Source organism: Desmodus rotundus, chromosome 3 (genome assembly GCF_022682495.2).
Source record: "Desmodus rotundus isolate HL8 chromosome 3, HLdesRot8A.1, whole genome shotgun sequence".
NCBI classification, from domain to species: domain Eukaryota; kingdom Metazoa; phylum Chordata; class Mammalia; order Chiroptera; family Phyllostomidae; genus Desmodus; species Desmodus rotundus.
Genome location: NC_071389.1, coordinates 60,814,783 through 60,839,573, shown reverse-complemented (window position 1 = coordinate 60,839,573; position 24,791 = coordinate 60,814,783). Strand labels below are relative to the sequence as shown.

The following is a 24,791-nucleotide window of genomic DNA, read 5'->3' as shown; positions in this document are numbered from 1 at the left end:
GAGCTGGGATTAGATAGCAAGTCTTATGATTCCTAGCCTCATAAATTTTGCTCTTTAGTATACTGTCTTCAAACATATAGAACTCTGACTTTCAAAAAGCCCAACATACTTGTATATTCTCATGTTCTCAAAGTAGAAGTCATGAGCTTGTAAAGCTAGATTCTATGGCAATGCTAGATTCATAACCATAATCCTCCGACTGCCACTCTCAGGCTACTCCGCAGATAAATGTTTCTCCAAGTGTGGTCCCAGGATCCACTTCCATTAAATTCAACTGGGAGCCCTGGCTGGTGTAGCTCAGTGGATTGAGCGTGGACTGCGAACCAAAGGGTCGCCGGTTCAATTCCCAGTCAGGGCACATGCCTGGGTTGTGGGCCAGGTCCCCAGTGGGGACATGTGAGAGGTAACCACACCCTGATGTTTCTTTCCTTCTCTTTCTTCCTCCCTTCCCCTCTCTCTAAAAACAAATAATTAAAATCTTAAAAAAAATAAAATCAACTGGGAAGTAGAGGATAAAAATGCAGATTCCTGGGCGTTACTTCAGGTGATGGGGCTTTGGGCCTGAAAATCTGCGTTTCTGTCTCCAAGTGATTCACATGCACGTACACCAAAGCTTGAGGAGCACTATTTGCATCTCTATGTACTTCTTTAGGCAGAGATTTTGTTTTTCTGCTAGTGATAGATAAAAAATTTAATGTAAGTAATAATCTAAAATTATCATACCAGAGGAAAACTAGAAAGTATTTGTGGCAAGCCACCAAAGACTATTTGAAGGTTAAATAGCTGGTATATGACCGGGATTTGGGCGTCAACTCATGTAAATTAGCAACTGAAAGCTTCAGTTTTGAAAAGCCTGTATTATCACAGACTGTAAGAGGTTTTTTGTTCCCAAAGGACACAATGGCTTATTAGAAGTTAGCCATTGTGTTGAACAGTTTAAGTTCCCTGGCTCATAAAGCCCAAAACGTAACACTGAGGTAAGTACTATTATTACTCCCATTTTAAAGGTGATTACAAGTAATTTGCTCAATACTCCAGAGCTAATAATTGGTAAATCTGTAACTCCACACCAGGTACTCTGATTCCAGCATGTACACTTTTAATTAGTCTATACTATTTCCATGACTCAATAACCTGATGACAGTTATTGTCAGGTACTTTTCATCTGTAAAATATTTACTATACATTTCTTCATTTATCCTAGATGGAATAAAAACTAGAGCATATGGGGTGTTCAACAGGCACACCGGCTACTTGAAAAATAACTCAATTTATCTATAGACAGTGGTTATATTCTTTGTTAAATTCCAAAGAAATAACTTATTTGAAGTAGACCTCTCTTTGTTTAGAACAGTTCTCATGAATTGCTCAACGCAATGTGGTAGCTATTCTCTCCTTCGTGGTGTTCAGAATGATGGACAGGAATGAACTCCATATATACTATCTTCTGAATTCAGGTGATGTGCGCTGCAATGCACGAAGAATATACACACCTAAATAAAGGAGTTCTTTTGGACTGCAGATAAAGTGATGGCCGTGAATTAGTTAATGTGTGTGTATCTGTTTAATCTTCAGGACAGCGACTCTCAGATGGGGAGTGGTAGTGGGGGGAGGTGCTGGTAGATAGCAGAATCCTTTAGGGACCTCTTCAAATTGTAGACACATCCTCCTCACCTCCCCGTCACACCCTCTTCTTGCCCGGGGATTCGGACAGGCAGCCCACTCTCATAGAAATCCATGCTAATGAAGGGGGTCTGTCATGGCCTTAAAGTATAGTGGGGGAGCAATAATGAGAATCATTGTGAAAGGCCTTTTCCCACGGCTGTTCTGAAATGTAATCAGAAACCCAGTTTCTTTGTTGACTGAACTTTCTCTAGAGCCACGCTGATTCATCACACTGAAATTAGAAAAAACCAAACAAACCCCCAAACAAAAGCAAAACTGAAAACAGCTTACAATTATATTTTACTTGCGAGACCTTTACTTTTAGTACAGGGTGGGACGAAAGTAGGTTTACAGTTTGTATGGAAAATATAATAACTAATAAATAATACTACAAGGATAAACTGGTTTTTGTACTCACAACTGTAAACCTACCTTGGCCATGCCCTGTATATTAATCTAGAACACCAAATACTCTTATAAGGGAAAGAATGACTGATTTTTCCTTCAAAACTGTATCAAAGATGGTATTACTTCTATCACCATTAGCAATGATCACTTCTGTAGGAAGTGAAATCAGAATCCTGGAATGTCAGAGCTAGAGGGAACTTAGTTTAAGTTAGTCTAAGCCTTCATTTTAAAGATAAGGAACCTGAAATCCAGTGGAGCTACCAACTCAGTCAGTTTCATTGTTGGGAAGATAACTTAAATCTAATGCTTACATTTTCCTGCTAGTTCCTGCTAGAGCAAATAATATGGAGTAGCTATAAAGAGCGAGTATGGAGAAGACACAGTCTAGACCCATTCAACCATCAAATCTAAGAGATAAGATTTCTGGAAACTGGAATGATTTAACATGAAAGAGGTGTTTGTGCAATACACACTTCCTCGAGTGTTTATTTGATCCTTTTTCCTTAATATTTCCTACTTAGGGTTTTTTCCCCCAGCCTTTAGATACCAAGTTACTTCTGAGTCTCCTCATGGTATATTCTTAAGAATAAATCTATTTCTACAGTGAGGTATAGACAAACAAAACACATGGTGTGTATCAAAATTGTCTGTGATCCTTTAGAAAATACAGATGTTTGCAATACACACAAGACCAAATGAATCACTACCCCTGACTGTGGGCATCCGCTGCTCATGAAAGCTTCTTGAAGGCAGGCAGACCACACTGACTTGCTGGGTTCAGCACAGGCACAGCGTATTTTATGAGCTCAAGAAATACTTAATGAATGAATGTATTCAAATCTGACAAATCCTGAAAGAGCATCTTCAGTGTGCCAGGCACTGATGTGCTTTGTATGTAGTGGTAAAAAAAAATAAGACAGAGATTCCTGTCTTCACAGGGTGTATGTTCTAGTGGGGATGACGGATGATAACTTAGTGATAAGAGTGACACTTTAAAAATTGTCCTCCTAGCACTCCTCAGAAACCCTTGCGTTGTAAGGTCGTTATTTTGTACTCTGAAGAGAACAGAGAATCACTGCAAGGTCCTAAAGGAGTAGCTGGATCTGATTTAACATTTTAAAGGCGTACTCTAGTGACTCAGAAGACAGCAGTACCACGGAGGGGGTAAGAAGTGGTTGAATTCTGCACATCTTCTAAAGATAGAGCCAAAATGGCTTTCCTGTGCACCAGCGAGGACTCCAGGGTGTTTGGCCTGAGTACGGAAGGGATGGGGTTGTCATCAACTAAAATGGGGACGCTGGTGGGAGGAAATGGGGAGGAATGCATTTGCTAGGGAAAACAAAAATCTGTCTCAGGTTGAACTTAAGATATTTATTAGACATCAGAGTGGAGATCTCAGGTGGGAAGCTGAATATGAGAGTCGGCACCTCATGAGTCAGGTATGGACTAAGAAAATGAATTTAGAAATTGTCAGCCGGCATTAGAAGTCATGAAACTGGATGAGACCACCAGGGAAGGAAGTGCAGAGAAAGAAGAGAAGAGGACCGAGCCAAGGAGATTGAGGAGGTACGATCAGTAATGCAAGAATAACACTAAGGTTGCGAAGAGCCAAGTGAAGGAGTAACAAGTGAACTGCTACACTTGGTTCTATTTCTTGCTTTGCCACAAAGTTCCTTTGGTCTTTGGGCAATTTTGAGTCTTGATTTACCTCCTTATAGGATGAGTGAGTTAAGCTCAATAAAACTGAACACTCTTGTCATCTCAAAAATTCTACCAAGCTATTTCTTTAGGCTTCTGTAGAAAGAAGACCTGGCCTCCAATCACAACTCCAGTTACATAGGTGCTCTGCGCTTTGGAGAAAACCCTTTGTCTTTCTGAGTCTCAGTGAACTCGTCTATAAGATGAGGGGAGTATATTTCACCTGGCAGGTATGAAAAGAAACTAGAAAACTTTTATGAAATCACTTTGCATCATGCTGAATATCTTGCAGGCACTAATTCAATACATTTTTCATTTGTTCAGCCTTTCCATTAGAGCAACACTCAATGATCTGAAGCTGAATTTTTGAATCAGAGGGAGTGTGGAAGACGGCAGTATCTACCACTGTGTTCCCAGCCAACCCAAGGGCGCTTGTGCTGGAAGAATCACCTGGAGAGGGCCGGAAGTCTCTCCTTCCTTCTTGTCTCATGCTTCACCTGGTGCTTTATAGAAAACCACTGTCTTCTTTTCTCACGTACTTAAAGTTTGATTCAGTGAGGGAGAAACGGACAACTCTGACCCTGGTTTCTAAGGGCTACATGGTGAATATAACCGACACCTTAGACAGCTGTCAAATTACATTATGTAATACGTTGAACCAACTACGAACTCTGAACTGAGCCAACTTAACAACGTGTTTGTTCTGTTTTCAGCACCCATTCTAAAGTCTTGTACATTTTGGCCTTAGTAATGACTATTATTTCCTAAAAATTTAAGAGGAAGTTACCTTCTATGGTCAATCAGTTCATGTTGTTATTGTATCCACACTGAGTGATTTAAATTCACTAACCAGTTGACTTAATTTTTTTCTTTTAGAAATACAATAAGCCCCAAATCAAATCTGCCTATGTGCAGCCTAATTACAGAAATGATAAAGTTGCCCTTTGACTGAAGAAGAAGGGAAAGTTTTTACTGCTGCTCTTCAGCAGTTGGCAGGGGGAAGATTGTTGAGCTAGTGCATTACCTCATATGCGTCAGGCTAAATTTTACTGAGCCAACATAGCTCAAGAGTATGCACACAGGTGACAAACAATAATCTGTTAACTTCTGTCCACAAGTATGCTGAAATAAAATTAAAGAAATTACCTCTCATAAATTTAGTTCTTGGAAATCTATAATCCCAGTAAAAAATTTATCTAGCACATACAATAGTTATGTTTTCAAAAGACATAGCAACTTTTCATACATTAGGCTTTCTATAAATATGGTGCCAAGCTCCATACTGCTTCATAGGACCTGGGGAAACTTTAATCAACCTGGATCCTATCTATGAACAAAGATCTAGAACAATTAAAGAAATACTTATCAATATTGGTAGCACAACTGTGGACTCTCTGAGGTGCTCTCTTACCTATGCAGAAACAGTGGAAGACATAACAAAGCTGGATGGTCGCAGAGGGCTCTTCCCCCAGACAAGTTGTAAGCATTTGCCCACAGGACCAGTAGAGTAAAGAGGTATCTCAAAGCAGGTATTTAGAAGAATTTTAAATAACAGAAAGGTGTTAAAATAATGGCCCTGGGTTTTATGCAAGTAGAAAAAAAGGCTTTTACATTTTATGAAAATGACCTGTGAGTAGTCTAGGTCTGTTTAACTACAGCCATAGTTAAATAGAAAATGGCATTTTAATTTCCCAAAAAGCACTAACAGTGGCATCATAGGAAAAGCGTGGTGGTGTATCCCATACACGTATGCTGTTTAGGAAACAGAACTTGTGCAAGCCTGCGAGTGCTACGAAAAGTCTGCTCGCGAGCTTGGCCCTTGGCAGGTGCCCTGGAATTGGAATGGTTACAGTTCTCACACTGATACGAAACTTTCGTTAAGTGATGTGAGTGCCCCGCTGTCCCTAGGCTGTTTGTACACATGGTGTATCCTGGACATCTGCTTTTGCTCTGAGGGCCTGGCTTTTCGGTATGCGCTAGGAGAGGTGCATGTGTGATTCCGATAAAATCCTTGGCCACTGCGTCTCTAATGGGCGTCGGTGTAGACAGCACTTCACCAGTGTCGTCACAGTTTGTTCCTGGGGACATTAAGTGCATCCCTTGTGAGTCTGTTGGAAGAGAACTCATTTTTCTTTTTACTTTAGAGCTTTTTAAAAATAATTTTCTTATTTTCAATTTTAGGTGATCTACAATATATTCGTCTCAGGTTATTCAAGCTGAGTAGACATTTACATGACTTACAAAGTGAACACCCTGATACATCTAGTACCCATCTGACACCATACACAAGTTATAACAATATTACTGACTGCCTTCCCTATGCTGTACCTTACATCCCCATGACTATTCTGTAACAATCACTTTGTATTTTTTTTAAAAAAGGTTTTCCTTATTTTTAGAGAGAGAGGAAGGGAGGGAAAAAGAGAGGAAGAGAAACATCAATGTGTGAGAGAAACATCAATCCATTGCCTCCCACAAGCCCCAACCAGAGACCTGACCCTTTGGTTCACAGACGGGACTCAATCCACTGAGTCACACCAGCCCGGGCCCAATTAGTACATCTTAATCCCTTTACCTTTTCACTTGTTGCCCAACCCCTGTCCCTTCTGGCAACCTTCAAAATGTTCTCTGTATCTATGAGTCTGTTTCTGTTCTGCTTATTCATTTATCTTCTTTTTTTAGATTCCACATATAAGTGAAATGATGTGGCATATATCTTTCTCTGTCTAACTTATTTCAGTCAGCACAATACCCTCTAGGTCCATCCATGTTGTCGCAGATGGCGAGATTTCATTCATTTTTATGGCTGAGTCATATTCCACTGTACATATGCCCCATTTCTTTATCCACTCATCTACTGATGGTCACTTAGGTAGCTTCCATATCTTGGTTATTATAAATAATGCTGCAACAAACCTATATTAATAGATGTATATGTCTTTTTTTGGTTTGGTGTTTTGGGTTTCTTTGGATAAATACCCAGAAGTGGACTTGCTGGGTACTTTGTCTTGTTATAGCCTTTGTTTTAAAGTCTATTTTGTATAAGTATTGCTACCCCAGCTTTTTGTTAGTTTGTTTCAATTTTCATAAAATATCTTTTTCTATCCCTTTACTTTTCAGTCGATGTGTGTCTTTCAATCTGAAGGGAATCTCTTGCAGACAGCATGTTTAAGGGTCTTGTTTTGTTATCCATTCGGCCACTGTGTATCTTTTGATTGGAGCAGTTAATCTATTTGTATTTAAGGTAATTATTGACAGATATGTATATATTGCCATTTTGTTATTCATGTTATTCATCTTTTTTTTCTTTTCTTAAAGAAGACCCTTTAGCACTGAGAGAGGACTCCTGAAAGCCTGTGCCAGGTTTCATCTGGACTTAGGCCCCTGTCGCTTTTCCCTTTGCTGACTTTGCTTTGTACCTTCTCCTTGTAAGGAACCTTACAATGAAGGTGTGCGCTAAATGTAAGCTATCCATTCCTTGGTTGTCACTGTATGCTGAATTCTCCCAGTCCACCTAGTGTATCTCCTAACCCGGGAGTGGTGTCAGAGACCCTGGACACATAAGGAATAGCCACGTGGCTGCTAATCAATTACCTTTCATGTGAATGTGAATTTCCCTTTTGGAAAACACAAACCCAAACTCTTTGATCATCCCATAAACACATATGTTTAAAACTTTCTATTTTGTGTACTATTTCCTTGTACATTGCTGGTGATCATTAAAAGTGGAATAATATTTACTTTATATATAAGGAAGCTAACAATTTTTATAAACTACCTAAGTCAAGGGCTCTGAAGTTGTGGTTTTCACAACAGCTGTTACTTGACTGCCTTATTCGCAAGTATCATTTTGGAGCACAATATTGACTTTCTTATTTCCAAGAGTAATTCAGCCCGATAAGAGTTGCTGTGGAAACCAGAACTGATTCTTGTCATGAAGTACATGGCACTGAGGCATGAAATTTAAAGACTACAGGAACTCAGCACAGGCATTGTTAGGATGAGCCATAGTTAATTTGGGAATTATAAAACTTTTCTATTAACTGCATTTTTAAACCTGAACCTTAATATTGCATGAATAATTCGACATTTAAATACCTCCTCCTTTGTTTTTTAAAGGCAAAAGATGTGTAGGAGAGAATCTAACAAGCTGATTGATCATTTTTCTGTGTATTTAAAATACCAGTTTGAGCTACAATATCGTAATAGAGAAAGTAATTAACACTCTAATGTTCAAATATATGTATTTTAGTGAATTAATCACTTCATTAAATACATTTTATTTTAACTTGGACAAGTCACTGATACCTATAATCTTTATCACATGGTTTTAGAATAGAAGATATAATCAACATAAAATGTTGCTGGCATAAAATAATGATATATGCTTTAAATAATTAGAAAAAATTCTAAATGAAAAGTATATTTTACATGATATATTGCATCATTAAAACCATTAAAAATCTAAATACAAGTTGGATTCATAAATAAAAAGCCATAATGGAATTTTTAATAACTTGAACAATTTTAAAATATTAAAAACTAGTTAGTCTTCTATTTGGATTTTAGCTTCTAAGCAGAGGGACGACATTTTTGTAATGTGGAGACCGAGACATTCAAGCATGGATTTGAATGCTGAGACAGATGGTTTTATTGGGAAATGGTGAATATGATTTTATATTTATGGAATGCAGATCCTAGAGATCATGTAATGGTGATATTCTGATTTCATGAGTTGTTCTTTAACTGAGGAAAGGAGCAGGGAATGTAAATAATTCTATATGCAATATGAGGAGAGGCAATCTGGAACCTTTAATTAAAAGCAAAACACCCTATCATATTTCAAAATAAATAAAAAAATCAAATACTATGATATGATATTATATTGCTACTTTTATAAGGTGACCAATTTTAACCTGTTAAGATTTTAGAATATATACTGATTTAAATTTTAAAGTAATATTGGATCTTAAATGTTAAAGTGATATGAAATAAAAACATATTCATAAACAGCTGAAAAAATTTTATGCAATATAGAATGATTGGCAAACTGGGGCCAATTCATACACATGAATATATATTCATTTTTACTAAAGTATTTTTTCAAAGTAATGAAATTTACTTGTGACATCATCCTTGTCAGATAATTTGATTCGTTTTACGAATTTAAGCATAAATAAGAGCAATAAAGATTCAGGAACTTTGTAATTTCCAACAATTAAATTATTTGGAATTATTACTATTTCTGCATTCTTAGTCTTTGTACTAGTAAAATGTACTTCTTCCAATCAGTGATTTTAAGTATATTTTAGTTCTCTCATTATTCTTTCTTGAGAGTTTACATAATCACTTCTCAAATTCTTAAAAAATAAATCACTTCCTTGTCTAATATTTTTTGATGTTTTCTTTTGTTCCTCTCAAAGGTCCTTTTACTGTTACTTCAATATTCTGCTTAGCGAAACAATTTCAAACAGGAGACATCTGAAGCCGAGAGAGCTACAACAGTAACAAGGACAGTGCTGACCCTTGACTACTTCAAATACGTCATTCTGCCTTCCTGTCAATTTTTCAATGGCTAGCTTTAGTTTACTTACTGTAATAGGTTTATTTTTCATAAAACTTTTCTCATAAATACACTGAAATATAACGGAAAATCTCCGACCCCAGCAGACTGTACATGGACTATGAGGCCCGGGAGACACGGGAAAGACCTGGGGTCTGAGGATAGACTCATTTTATGGGAGCCTTGCAGCCAAGCTATGTGGTGTCCATGATTTATATGTGGGTCCTGGTAAAAAAGATAAATTACTAGATTATTGGCTTTTAGGTTATCTTTTTAACATTGTAACTTTGAAGACTGTAAGTTTTAAGTTCATTGGTCCTGATGATCAGCTTTCACACTAAATGTAGTGTGTAAACCTGGCTGAGATACAAAGAAATAGGGACTTTCCCCCCTCTATCTCCTCCAACTTCTTTAGGTCTATTAGGCTAATTTCTGCCTTAAAAGGTCACAGAATGCAAAAAAGACAACCATATCCCATCTCAAGGTAATGCCATGTCAAAATTATCGCTCTATTTCCTGGTCATATTCTAAATGGAGCTATATAATCTAAACAAAACAGAACGAAACAGAAACCCACAAAGAAACAGAATATACCACATGTAAGAATAGCAAAAAGGGAAAATAAAAAGAAAACTTTTCCATAAACTTTACCATAAACATAGAAGGCATCCTTCTGGGAATTCTAAAAAGCCTACTCTTTCCTTGCTGTATATGGTAGGAAGAAACAGTCTCATCTCTGTTAAAATTGACTGTATAATTTTTTTAAAAGCCCTGAGGTCTGAGCCGAGGCAAAGAGCGAATGACTAACTCTAAACAAATACTTTTGGAAACAAAACTAGGGGTTATAAATGTAAAAGAAGGAAGGTTTATGGAGTAATTACAAAATGTAAAATACTGTGGCACAGTATTTACTTGATACACGGTCGAGAAAATTCATGGTATTTCCATATTTGCTGAAGATAAATGGCAATTATCACAATGAACAGGAACAATTGCTTACATAATTCCTATAAACTTCTATCTTAAAAATATTTTATATTTACTTTCAACTTTGTGTGGACTGACATAATTCAAACAAGAAGTCTTTCCTGAAAAAAGCAAGAGCAAATTAAAAAAAAAAGCCCCTAAAACATCTCTCCAATCAGATATCTACATGAAATGACTAACAATTTTTATTTATTGGAAGCAATACTATGGGTTACGATGCTGTGCATTGCAAGTGATAAAAATACTAAAAATGGAAAATGTTTTATTATTTTGCTAATTTGTTTATAAAATTGTCTCTTTTCTTCTTAAGAAACTTTGATAATTTAACATTTATGCTGTCATCTTTAGTGAAAGTCAGTGACAAGGGCAGCAACTCTGGATATTTCCATATTTTTCCAAATTTAGGATAAACCAAATGGCTTCAATCTACAAAGCTTAAAATTCCTGTATAGAAATAATGAACAATAGAGGAATAATAAAATGTATTACTTACCTTTCCTGAAACGATCTTTTCATAAATCTGAATTGGCTGGTCTGCAAAGAATGGGGGATAGCCAGCTGCCATTTCATAGATTAAGACTCCCAGTGCCCACCAATCCACTGCCTTATTGTAGCCCTAAGAGAAACCATACCAAATGTCAATTAGTAATTCCCTCAGCAGAGAGTGAAGTCATAGATGACTTCAAAAGGACCTTCAAGTCTAGGAAATTTTTATTTTTATTTTCACTTTATTTTTAATGTTTCTTTTTAAAAAAATATTTTATTTATTCATTTTTAGAGAGAAGAGAAGGAAAGGAGAAAGAGGTGGTGAGAAACATTGATGTGAAAGAGAAATATTGATCACCTCTTGCATGCGCCCTGACTACGGATCGAACCTGCAACCCAGGCATGTGCCCTGATTGGGAGGGAATTGAGCTAGCAACGTTTTGCTTTGGAGGACTATGCCCAACCAACTGAACCATACCAGTCAGGGCAAGCATAGGAATCTTTTAAAAAAGCAGCTAGAGTTATTCAGGATGGAATGAAACAATGACCTGATATAAGATGTGACAGGTCAAGTTTAAATTAAGTAAGGGGAGACTTTCCCAATACTGAAATTGAATATTAGAAAATATTACTAAATCTCCTTTGGAAAATCATTAAGAATATTATGGACAATAAAATATGCCTTATTTATTTTATTTACTTTATTTACTTTATTGTTGTTCATTTATAGTTGTCCCCATTCCCCCCGCATTACTCTCCCCTGCCCTATCCATCCCCCACAACCCACATTCAACACCCCCCCCTCCACCCCTATTGTCTTTGTCCATGGGTCCTTTATACATGTTCCTTGACTTGATCCTTCCCTTTAAATTGGGATAATTTAGTTGTTGCTCAACAATAGGGAGAAGGACCAAATTACCTCTTAAAGCCCATTTCAGGTTTATGGTGTTACGAAGCAGGTTTTCTGGAAAATGCTTAGGAATGTCAAAACTTTTAAAACATAGTAGATATTGAACCTCACAATAAATAGTGGAGTTGACTTCAAAGTACGCTTTATTGTTGGATTATAGGATGGTGAATATACCACAGATAATCCCATGTACTTCACAGGATCTTATGAAAGCTAAATGCTTAATTCGGAAGCTTATAAATGTAAATAGTTACGTGTACTCTACTTTAGCTGTCTATTGCTCTGCTTCTCATCTCCAGAAGGTGTACAGAAAAGACAACCCACGGGGTTTTGTGAGGACCGCATCGCATGGGAGGAAACAGTGCATGTGAAAAGTGCGCGAGCAGGTTCGCTGGAGCAGCACACACAGGCCTGCCACGCAAAGTGCGACCTAAGGTTGTTTTTAATTGGGTTGTTTTTCCAATGAAGATGTAGAAATATTCATAAAATAAAATAAAATATTAATATGTTTACATGACATGAAGTTTGTTATCAACCATGATCAGTGTCAATTGGCACAAAAGATTATGAAAAAATAATAAAAAAATAACTGTTATGGAGAGGAATGAGCTGAGTTCTTGCCAGATCTTTGGTCAAAGGTGTCCTATAATTACCTTTGCCACTCCCCACATTTCAATCTTTTCTTAAAGTTTTAGCTTTACAAATTATTTAGTTTTTAAATTATTAGCTAAAATATGACCCTACAATATAGAGATTTTCTTTTCCTTTTTGTTCTGCTTCTGTATTTTCTTTAAAGGGAAAGGCTAGTATAATAGGAATAGCACTTTGTTTTGCTAATGGAAACGGGCATCAGTTTTGCTCAACTGTTTTAATTCAACTCACTAATGCTGTCGTTCATTACAGTATTTTTATTATAATGAAAGCATGTAATGTTGAGCCAGATCCTTTTACTAAACTTTGATTTCTGTGTTTTAGATTGTATGCTAATGTTCACAACAAATGTGCCAGATGCTTTTAATACCCTAAGTATACAGAATAAAAACAAATTAATAAGAAAAGCTAAATTATAGTAAGTAAATGGGCAAAGGACCTGAAATAACAATTCATACAAATGCAAAGAAATATCAAATGGCTATAAGTATTTAAAAAATCTAATGAAGATATGAGACTTAATATCATTTATTGCCTGTTAAATTTGTAATGATTTAAAAAAGTAAGAATATCCAGTGCTGGAGAGAGTATGGTGAAATAGGCACTCTCACGTACTGCTGGTAGGAGTACAAAATGTTACTATCTCTTTGGAAAGCACTTTGGCAATATATATGGAGAGCTTTAAGAATGTTCATATTCTTTGACCCACTAATTTCACTTCTAAGAATTTATCCTAAAAAAAGACTTGAAATGAAGAAAAAGCTTATGCACAAAAATGTATTAGCTATTTATCACAGCTATTTATAATAGGAAAAAGTCAAAAAGGAAACAACTAGAATATTCAACAATAGAAGAGTGGTGAAATACTTTGTGGTTATATTTGCAAATAAGCCATTACATGATGTTTGCATGCTTCATATCACTCAAGTGAAAAAAGCTGAATAAAATATTGTACATTCACTATATCTCAACTATGATAACATACATATAAAACATATTAGTGTTTTTTAAAAAAGACTGTGAGATTATAGGTTTTAATTGTTTCTTTAGATTTCCTGTGTTTTCCAAATCTTGCACGGTGAACATCTGTTACTTTTACAAAATATATACATTTTTTAAGTCTTGGCGTTTTTAAGTTCTGTCGCCGTGTTATTTGTTAAGTCCACGCTGACGCATGCCTCGTATTTCTCCTCCTTACATAGTGACAGCGTGAACATACCTTGCTGAGGATTATTTCTGGAGCCAAATATTCGGGAGTGCCACATAATGTCCAAGTTCTGCCTTTAACCCTCTTGGCAAACCCAAAGTCTGTGACCTATAAACGAAAAACTGTGAATGTTATTATTTCACAAGAAATGCATTTGAAGTTGAACATTTAAAATCAAGGTTAATATTAAAACCAGGAAAAAACAAATTAATTCAATGGAACTGAGGCTAATCCATGAGGGTCACTATTTAGTGAATGTAGTTGAAACAACCCACACTAAATAACCTTTCCCTGACTCACACAAAGGAGTGAATGAACCACAGAAGTGGTCTTCATAAAAATGAAGCAGCACTAGAAGTATCCCTTAAATCCAGTATGTCCTCTGCCATTAATTATAGTATCAGAAGGGCAAAAGCATCATTGGGGAAATCTGATAACCATCCAAAGGGAGCCTCCACTCTATTAGTAGCAGAAGGGAATGCAAACACCGCCTCCAATCTAGTATTGGTAGGCGGGGACTCTTTGGCAGCTGTGTTGTAATGTTAAAAAGCATGGACTCCGGGGACAGATTGTCTGGGTTCAATTCCTTTTTTTTTCCTTTTATTTATTTCATTGTTCAATTACAGTTGTCCCAATTTTTCCCCCGTTTCTCTCCCCTGCCCCCTTCCCCACTCCCATAGTCAATCCCCACCCTGTTGTTCGTGTCCATGGGTCTTTTACACATGTTCCTTAACTAGGCCCTGACTCTACCTGTGTGACCCTGCTGTGCCTTAGTCTCATCAACCTTCAAATGAGGATAACAACGGTATTTACCCTTCATGACGTTATCAGGATTAAAAGAGATGATACATATAAAAACACTTGGAATAACGCATGGCATTGAATGAGTGCTCGCAAATTCAGCTATTACTAATTCTTTATGCAAGAGCCTGTGGTCAGCTCACAAGTACAGATTACAGGAGACATAAACGAGGTCTACCCTTCATGGGATTTTTTTGTTCTTTGTAACAGCAGTGGACCTATAAGCTCTGTTGAAGCTATTAGGGATAAGTAATTGTCTCCTCAAAGACAAAATTCTGATATTGGTAGTTGTCAAATACATGTAACTTTCTACCTAGTACTTTCTCAAATACGTTACACACAGTATGTCCAGTTCATACCTGGATATAACCTTGGTGGTCAATTAGGAGATTCTCAGGTTTCAGATCTCTGTAGATGAGGTCTAGTGAGTGGAGGTACTCGAACGTTAGCACTATCTGAGCTGCATAGAACCGCGCGTGGGGTTCGCTACAAAGAGACAAAGCATTGGATTTCTGCACAGTGGGTTCACGCACAGTAATTAGTAGGCTATACAAAAAAACTAATATGGGGTTGAAGTATTTTGGGAGTAAAAAATATTTTCTCTTTTAAACATATTTAACAAATCTTGCTAATTTCCTAACATTTTAAATCTCGAAATTATCTTCAGATAATGCTTTGATACTCAGTGGGCAGCATACATTGGAGAAAAATATAACTGTCAAATTGTCACCATTTTAAAATTATTACTGGCCATTATTAATGCCTTTATAATTGTCTGACCTTGAGGATGACTGAAAAGCAAATGTGCTGATTAGACCATCTATCAGGGCCATTGCTCCTGTTGATGGGTTCCATTTACATTTTTCATACATAAAGTTCAAGTGTTTAAAGAATTTTACTACGTATTAAAGATCTTTAACTACAATAGTTAAAAAGATCTTTAACTTTAATCTGCAGATTAATGCCACTTACCTAGACTGTTTCTATTACAAAAATGATATATGCTCACTATAGAAAAAATTTCATAAAATAGTAATGAATAAGACATTCTTAATCCCATCCAGAAGCCATAGATGCAGTCCTGGTGTCTGAATCCCCACATATTCCACTGTGCATGCTTACGCAGACACACAAGCACAGCAATAAGCTGTGTATTTGTGTAAATGTGCACAGTTCTTCATGAACAGATTAGGTCAGTGTGATCTTGATGCCACATGCTGAGAATTATTCCGAAAGGGAGTACTGACATTTTAGTTTGAGTTTACATTTCATCTTCTAGGGCACACACTGAATTCTCCTAATCTGCCCGACAAATTGCAGTGACTTTCAGATTTGTGTCATCAATGAATAACCTTAACTGTGAATAGGATTTCCCTCAAGATGGCCGGCATGAATTTGATCTAGTGGGACCAGAAATAGAGATTCCAAACCAAGATTATCTATGCTGCTCCTTTCATTTGCCGCTGCATCTCCTAGGCCCTAGACTGATACACATCAGGTGTGCAGGAAATATTTGTTGAATGAATAAATATGAAAAAGAAAAATACACTTGGGGACAATATTTTATAATACCCTTCCAGTTTCAGCTCCACCTCAACACTGTAACAATCTACATCCTGTATCGAATGACAAGGCAGGAGGACACTGCAAAGGGAGACTGGAAGAATCACCTCGGTCGGTCATTCCTAAACTTTGAAACGTTTTGTCCTCAAATGTCTACTATTTTCTCTGTAAGTATAAGATGCACTTACCACCTTATAAGTAAATATAAATTTATCATCAAAAATATAAGACATTCAGCATTTTATATTTATTTCCACGCACTGGTGTTTGACTGGGGAAACACAGTACACAGATCTATAATAAAATTGTTGAAAGGTGAAAAAATATTCTATAGGAAAATTTAATGCATAGTAGCTTGAAGTCTAGGCAGATGCTATGTAATGGGAGAACCGTAACGATTCCACTGATTCCGATTAGAGCTACATTCAGCAATCACTCAGCATCTTGTTGCCTCGAGATTTCTAAGGTGGGAGTTAGCAACCTTTCAAGGGTATACATGACTGGGCAAAAGTAGGTTTACAGTTGTTCATACAGAAAATAATACAATAATTAATAAATAATAATTAGAATAAACTCTCGTGTTTTGCATGCTCACAACTGTAACCTACTTTTGCCCAACCCCGTGTGCAGTGCGTGTCAAAGGCTAGAAAAGACAGTGCCTCAGTGTGAATTATGTCAGTCAATATGTGTTCCTCCTAGTACCAAGTCAACTACTAAAGAAATAAAAGTATGGGAGTTGCAAATAAGTTATAATTATAGAAAATGGACAAAATATATTTTTAAATCTTTTTTTATTGTTGTTCTACTACAGTTGTCCCCATTTCCCCCCACTGCACTCCTCTGCCCTGCCTCCCCCCTCCACAGTCAATTCCCACCCTGTCATCCATGGGACATTTGTACTTGTTCTTTAACTAGGCTCTTCCCCTTCTTTCCTCCCTCCCCCTCCCCCTCCCCCTGCCCTCTGGTCACTGTAAGTCTGTTCCTTGTTTCCATGACTCTGGTTCTATTTTGCTCATTTGTTTGTTTTTCTCATTAGATTCCTGTTATAGATGAGATCAAATATTTGTCTTTCACCACCTGGTTTATTTCACTTAGCATAATACTCTATTTTTTGAAGACAGATATAGATGAGGTTCTTTAGTGTAAAACTTTGGATTCTTCTAGGGCAATATGGGAATTCTGGGCCTGCTTGGATAAGGGGTGGTAGGATAAAAGGACAACACTGAGATGAAAAAAATCGTTAAAGATAAACAGAAGTTACTTTGCACTAACATAGTGCCTGAGACATATTAGGTGCCCTGTGTATATTATGTCAATAAATGAATATTGGCTTAGGCCTCAGGAAACCAAAACAGCTCTAATGTTGGCCATCACTGAATAAAATGTCATGATAATCCAAGTCTATCATATTTTTGTGAACTTAATTACCGTCATGAGTCCTGTTGGAACTCATACTCAGGTGCTAATTACGCCAATTTATAATGTGCTGAATGAAGTCGTACCTGATCTTGGTTTCAGTTTCATTCTATTAGTGATTATTAATGAACAGTAGTGGCTTTCAAATTATTATACATGGGTAAAGATAATCTGTTTTAATAACTGCGTGACTTTATTAGTTAAAAATCTAACGAGGTACCAACTCTTTTAAATTATGCATGTATTCTAACTTCAACATAGTAAGAACATTACAGAGAATTAAATATGTATAAAACTAACTTTCATAACCTCATCACTATAATACTATTATCACCTTTTCTATATATTGTTTTTTTATCTTTATCCTTACATAAACCTCTTCCCTAGAGTTGTGTAATTAATATTTGTTTAATAAATACTGCTATGTTTACATTCAATTATTTTTCACATTTCTGGGAATTCGTCCAATCATGAATTTCAAACAATACTTACTAATGGTAGAATATTTACACTGCTATCATAGTGCTTTTATTTGATTTTTAAAACTCAGTATGTAGCCTCTTATTAATGTTTCCACATAATTCTTCATGTATTAAAATATTACTGAATAAAATGAAATAAATTTTTAGCATTGACAGTAACTTAAAAATTCAGTTTAAAACAAATACACAGCAAGATTTTAGGAGAGGAAAGTATTAGTTACCTGAACCTTCCAATTCTTCTTAGATGTGAAAACATTTCACCCCCAGGGACATATTCCATAACCATATATAAGTTAGAATTATCCTATAAACAAATATAAAGGATAAATAAAACAAAATTATGAAACTAAGATTATTTCTCAAAATAATTTTAAGATAACACCATGTTCAATTAGAAAAAGATAAATTTAAAATCCCACCTGACAGATTCCTAACATCGGGAAAGGGAGAATAAACAGAAAGTGCTCTCACCTTTTTTACACGGGGCACCCATTCCCTCCTCACCCCTCCCCCACCCTCCGTATTATTGCTGCAATTTCCTCTGGGATTTCTGCTATTCTTGCTCCTGCAGGGGACATCTAAACAGTGTGTCAATACCTTCATGTTATAGTGTATGCAAAGGAATAACTAGGTTAAAAAACAATTTGAAAATGTTATTAAACATATTTACATTTTATGTACATTAGGTCAGAGAAATTAGTGATTGTTAACACCACCAGGAATTCACAGTCTTTATTTGATTTAAAGAATAAAGGAGAAAAAAGAAAGAAAACACTAAAATGTTTCCTGTGAATAAATATTGCAGAGAAATGCTGACTATCAGTCCAAGGAACTAAAAAGCTGCCAACTTACAGAACAAATCTTTTGCAAGTTTAGGAGACACTTGAGGAGAGGGTCAAAGTCTGTTCTAACTCATATAAATGAAAAGATTAGAGTACAAACTACTAGGGGAAAAAAGATAGTGAGATTTTGGCAGAAAAGGGTCAGGAGAAAAAGAAGGTATATAGGTGTATCATTTACATGAATGTAAGAATTGCTTTATTAAAATATCACTATGGATTTTGATACACTGAAATCTTTGATTTTATAACACCATCTCATGAAAAATTATACATTGCCTTTCACCACTTCCCCAGGGAGAACTAAAACCTTTCCAAAGGTTACCTAAATTTATACACACAGTAGGATTTAATTACATAAAATTTAAATACATTACTTGTTTTCTAACATTCTCCAGGTTTATCATCTGGTTTAGAATCTTATTATAGCATTATATTTTGAAAAATTATGAGAGCAAAAATATTTTATTTGCATATTAGTAAAATTTACCTTAAAAGAATACTCCAGTCGAACAAGAAAAGGAAAATTCACTGCCTGTAATATTCTCTTCTCATTCAAAGTATGCTCTATTTGCTTCAGTTTAACAACCTGTAATTGAGAGATAAATATATTAAATCAATTTAAATGAAATTTAAAAGCTACTACAATTTCCTAAGAAGAAAATTACATAAATGTTTTCCATATAATAATGAACTTGGATAAAACACAATTCCTAGAGTTGGGTAAGGATGATAGTAATACCTACCAATGAGGCTTTTCAGATTCAACTGACAAAAACCTTACAGAGAATTTAAAACTTGGTCTTAAGACAGTAAAGCATGATTTTCAGTAAGGAAGCGAGAGCTAAGAAGAATTAGACTCATGATAATTACTTAAAAAATTAATGTTAAAAAATGTAGCTTCTAATGACTTACAGCCCACAAACGGAGCTGGCACAGATCACTCAATAAGTAGATATTGACTTAAACCTTCAGGTCAGCAAGGAAAGTAAGAATTGAGGAAAAGCCAGTAACTGAAAACCAGTGGGTACAAATGAAGAATCTGTTCATTTCATGACACCTGAATAAACACAAGGACAAGTCCTAAAAATTCAAAAGAGGACACATCAAATATTGGTCAAAAAATGACTCTGTCTTTGTAACAAACAGATCATTTAGGATCAGTCAAGCTTCTTCTGCATTGTCTACTCAATCACGTACATAGCAGGGGAAGGAGCTTAGCCTGACTTCATGAAGAGCACGATTCTACCCCAAGTGTGATTCTGTTTTTTAATTTAAGAAAAGGAGACCTTAGAGAGATATAATAATTGTCTTGTATGTGTATAAATCATTAGAAGGTGGCATTCTTTCTTAGTAGAGGCTTATTGTCAATGTGGGGAAAAGACAGAATTCAAGAAGCTGAACATGGATAAGAAAGGTAATTAAAGATAACATCCGGTAGTTAGTATATAAATTATAATATAAAAATAATTGACTATGAATAAAAAGATCTGTGTTCTAACGAGGTCTTCTATTCAATCAGTTTTGTGACTTTGGAAATGCAATTTCGACTCTTAGGATATCAGGATCAGGGTTTATTTTTTGTGTGTTTGTTTTATTTTTATCTGTAACATGAAGTGGTTAGATCAGCACTGTCTCTATTCTAACTAGTGACAGAACCAATCAGTCCATACATATCACAATAAATTATATAACTCTATCTGGAGTATTAGTGTTGCTTTGTGTTTACTGTTTTTTAGTAGGCTATATATTTTAGCAGTTTCGGGTTCATAGTAGAACTGAGTGGAAGGTACAGAGATTTCCCATAAACCTCCTTCCCCCAAACATGCATAGCCTCCCCCACTACCAACATGCCCCACCAGAGTGGTACATCTGTTACGGCTAATGAACCTACACTGATGCCTCATTATCACCAGGAGTCCATAGCTGACATTAGGGTTCACTCTTGGTATTCTATGTTCCGTGGATAATGACATGTGTTATCACTATAATGTCATACAGAGTAGTTTCACTGCCCTAAAAATCCCTCTGTACTCCACCTATTTATCCTTCCCTCCCCATTACCTCCTTGCAACCATGGATCTTTTTATTGTCTCCAGAATGGCATATAGTTGGAATTATGAAGTAGGTGGCATTTTCAGAGCAGCTTCTTTCACTTAGCAATATGCACTTAAGTCTCCTTCATGTCTTTTCATGGCTTGATAGTTCATTTCTTTTTAGCTCCGAATAATATTCCATTGTCTGAATATACCACAGGCATATGTGGGGCATAACAATTAAAAATAGGAATGATTCCAAGATATATGAACTGGCAAAGCAAATATGCTTAATTTTTGAATTAACTTAATTAAAAATCTAACTAATAAAAATCTAATTTAATTTTAAATGCCTGCATCTACTACATATAAGACATACCAAGTGCAATAGAGATAAAGACAAGAGAGTGACTGCCTTCGTGCTGCATCAAATCTGTTTGGATGTATGATGCATGAGTATGTGAATAGCAATATAGGACAATTGCCGTATGAGAGTTATGTCGTAAGTGTTCAGTGGGGAAAATATACAAAGGTAAGTCAGAGTGCTAGTTCCATTGGGCTAGAGCTTAGGACAGTGCCGCTCATGTTTTGGTAATGAAGTATCCCTAAATGACAGAGAAAAATTAACAGGCACCCCTGGAGTTTTTTGTCCATGTTTTATTTCAAAATTTATATAACATTTATATTCACTTATTAATATTTCTGTTGGTTTAAATACATATATTTGAAAGCATTTATAAATGATTACTTATCAGTGGATTTATTTTTTTAGGCAAGCACTTGAGGAATTATTAATAAGGAAGGCAGGCCATATATCATCACATACTCTCCTACCTGACCCTGCATATACTTCTATGGGTCATTTCAGGCGAAGGAGTAGAGTATGGAGGACATGGAGGGGCATAGTGTGAGATAAGACTGGAGTTTGGAAGAAAACTATGAAAGCTTTGAAAGTAGGCTGCAGAGTTCTGACTTCACTGAATAAACATCAGGAAGCTTTCTGAGTAAGTGAGATGAGATGTTACAGTAAGAAGAATTTGTTAACAATGAAGGAGGTGAATCAGTAGAAGGTAAAAACTGATATTGTAGAAATTAATTACGATGCTATTGTGAAAGCCCAGTTAAATTAGTGATGGACAAAGTAGGTGGTGGCAGAAAAGATTTAGGAATAACAAAAACATTTGAAAGGAAAAGTTAATAAGGAGTACAGGAATAGCAATGAGACAAATCTAGGTCAAGTTCTTGTTTCCTCTTACTACCTGTTCGACTTTGAAAAAAATTACTTAAATAGAGAGGTTCTTGGTTTAAATGGGAGATTAATGTCACACAAAGTTGGTGTGAAGATTCACTGATACAATAAATATAAAGTGCTTTGCAATGCTTGACACACAGTATGGAATTTAAAAAAATGGGGTTTCCTTAATTTTTGTACTGATTTTCTTCCCCTAAGCCCATACACCCTAAGATAAGAGAAGCCAAAAAAGAGTTAATTGAAAGATCTGTAACTTTAGATTATAGTGTTATTTTATTACTTTGTTTTAGCAAATCAAAGTAAATAAACTTGAAAAAAATCAGAATATAGTCTTTGTCTTAATTCTAAATAGACCAGAACATAAGTCACTGCCTTACCAAAAAAGAATTTTAAAAATTCTCCCATATATATTTTCAAGTATAAAAGTACTTTTTGTCAATATTTTAATATTTTATGCTACAACACATTCTGTTAATTCCTTAATAAAGATAACACAAAATATTAGGGGTTATACAGATAATACATTTTAATGACAGTTTTAATCAAAAGCAAACATTTGAAGCATTTTGTTGCTGTACTGCTACCACAAGTATGCAAATCACTTATCCTCTCTGAGACTCAATTACCTCACCTAAAAAATTAGGACAAGAACTAGTTGCTGCCTAAGAGCTCCAAGCTCAGACTGTACAAATTAGAGTGTAGAGCTCAAGAGTGAGTTGAAGCTTGGGTAAGAGTACATAGGGAGACTGTACAGAACACAAAAATGAGAAGGAATAATCCAGATATTGGGATTAGCAACCTTTAATGAGTAGACAGAAGGGAAAAAATATAACTAAAACAAAAAAGGCACAGAAAAAGGAAGATTCCAAAGAGGCAGGAGTGTAATTAGAAGAGCACAGGGACCCAGAAGCCCAGGCACGAGACAGTTTCAAGGGAAAGGTCAACACAGTCGTAAACTCTAAAAAAAGTCACACAAGACTAGCAAAAAGAGTCCACTGGCCTTGGTGATTAAGCCACTGGATTGATGACCGTTGGCAGAGACATTTTAGTGGAGTAGCAAGATGTTGAAGATAAACAAGGAGGCAGCTAAATTATTGTGGGTTAAATAATTAATAGGAAGTGAGTGAGTGTATAGAGTGACTAAAAGACTTTTTCAAGAAGCATGGTTAGAAAAGTTATGTGAAAAAGATGCACAATTTTATGGGGCATATTTAATTTTAGAGACCTAAAAAGCCATTACTCCTTTCATGTTAGAGGTTAGTTTTGATTTTTGTTTTAAAGCAGAGATTGGGCCCTGGCTGGTGTGGCTCAGTGGAACAAGTGCTGGTCTGTGAACCAAACGATTGCTGGTACGATTCCCAGTCAGGGCACATGCATGGGTTGCAGGCCAGGTCCCTGGTGGGTGGCACGTGAGAGGCAACCTCACAGTAATGTTTCTCCCCCCCTCTTTCTCCCTCCCTTCACCTCTCGCTAAAAATTAAAAAAAGAGAAAGAAATTTTTAAAAAGCAAAAAAAAAAAAAGCAGAGATTAGATTACATCTACAGACCAGTCGTAACACTGTACTGTCCAAAATGGCAGCCACCAGCCACCTGTGGTTATTTAACACTGGACATGTGGCTAACCCAAATGGAGACGTATTATAAATATAAAATATACATCAAATTTTGAAGATTTGTTATGAAAAAGAATTTAAAATATCTTAGTAATTTTATATTAATTATGTACTGCAGTGATAATATTGCGGATACACTGGGGTAAACAGAATCTATTATTAACATTAATTTCAACTATTTCTTTTTACTTTTTAGAAATTAGGCTACTAGAAAATTTTAAATTATATATGTGGTTCATAGTACATTTATTATAGTGCATCAACAGTCTAGCCACTCTCTGTAACCCTGCTTCCTCTACATTTTCTCATCTATATATCCTAGTGAGCCAAAATATCGTTCTTGGGAACATACTATCTGTAGAATAATACATCAAGATTTGTCACTTTTCTGCTACTTTCCCTTAATTATAAATGATTACTAAGAAAGTAGAAGCTTAATATTAAAGCATGAATAACTCAGATACCCTGATTCTTTAGATATAACACTATGTATAAGCACTTAAAAATTATTTTTAAATTTTTATTGAGACATGATCTACATGTAACATTATATTTGTTTCAAGTGTATAACATAACGATTTGCTTTTTAATAGTATGTAGGTTCTCAAATTTTACCTCCTTTAATTAACATTTTTAATTAAGCAAGCATGTTAAACAAAAAGGCTTCTACTGTTAATTAAAATAAGTTGTAAAATTGCCCTGGCTGGTGTGGCTCAGTGGACTGAGTGCTGGCCTACAAATCGAAGGGTGGCTGATTTGACTCCCAGTCAGCGCACCTGCGTGAGTTGCGGGCCAGGTCCCCAGTAGGGGCCACGCAAGAGGCAACCACACAAGAGGGAGAGTGATGTTTCTCTCCCTCTCTTTCTCTTTCCCTTCCCATCTCTCTAAAAATAAATAAAATCTTTAAAAAAATACTTGTGTGAGTATTAAAAAATATAAATCATAAACTCACTGAATATCTGTTACTCAACCTAACGATCAAGTAATGTATTCCTGCATTTTTCCACAAGGCAGAATATAGTAGGGAAGCCTGTTCCTTACATGTTAAATTCAATATTTTGTTGGTAAACATACTCATACCTGTTATGTATAAATAATTATTGAAATAACATACTCCTACATACTAAAACTATAGTTATGTATCATAGCATCATAATAATAAGAATGAAATGCAACAATAAAATTCGACGGTGTTAACGGTTAAGTCGTTACAT

At 35.8% G+C, this 24,791-nt stretch overlaps 1 protein-coding gene across 6 annotated transcripts in view; it reads right to left on the bottom strand.

Annotated features, from left to right (window-relative positions):
* Positions 1–24,791, bottom strand: part of PRKACB (protein kinase cAMP-activated catalytic subunit beta) — a 106,009-nt gene that overhangs the window by 10,788 nt on the left and 70,430 nt on the right. For all 6 annotated transcript variants that reach the window (XM_045199412.2, XM_024565602.3, XM_045199414.3 and 3 more), the window contains 5 exons: positions 19,167–19,265; positions 18,059–18,141; positions 14,736–14,862; positions 13,588–13,683; positions 10,815–10,937 (listed from right to left, as the gene is read on the bottom strand). In XM_045199412.2, the coding sequence (XP_045055347.1) occupies positions 10,815–10,937; positions 13,588–13,683; positions 14,736–14,862; positions 18,059–18,141; positions 19,167–19,265 (528 nt within the window). The remainder of the gene's footprint in view (positions 1–10,814; positions 10,938–13,587; positions 13,684–14,735; positions 14,863–18,058; positions 18,142–19,166; positions 19,266–24,791) is intronic.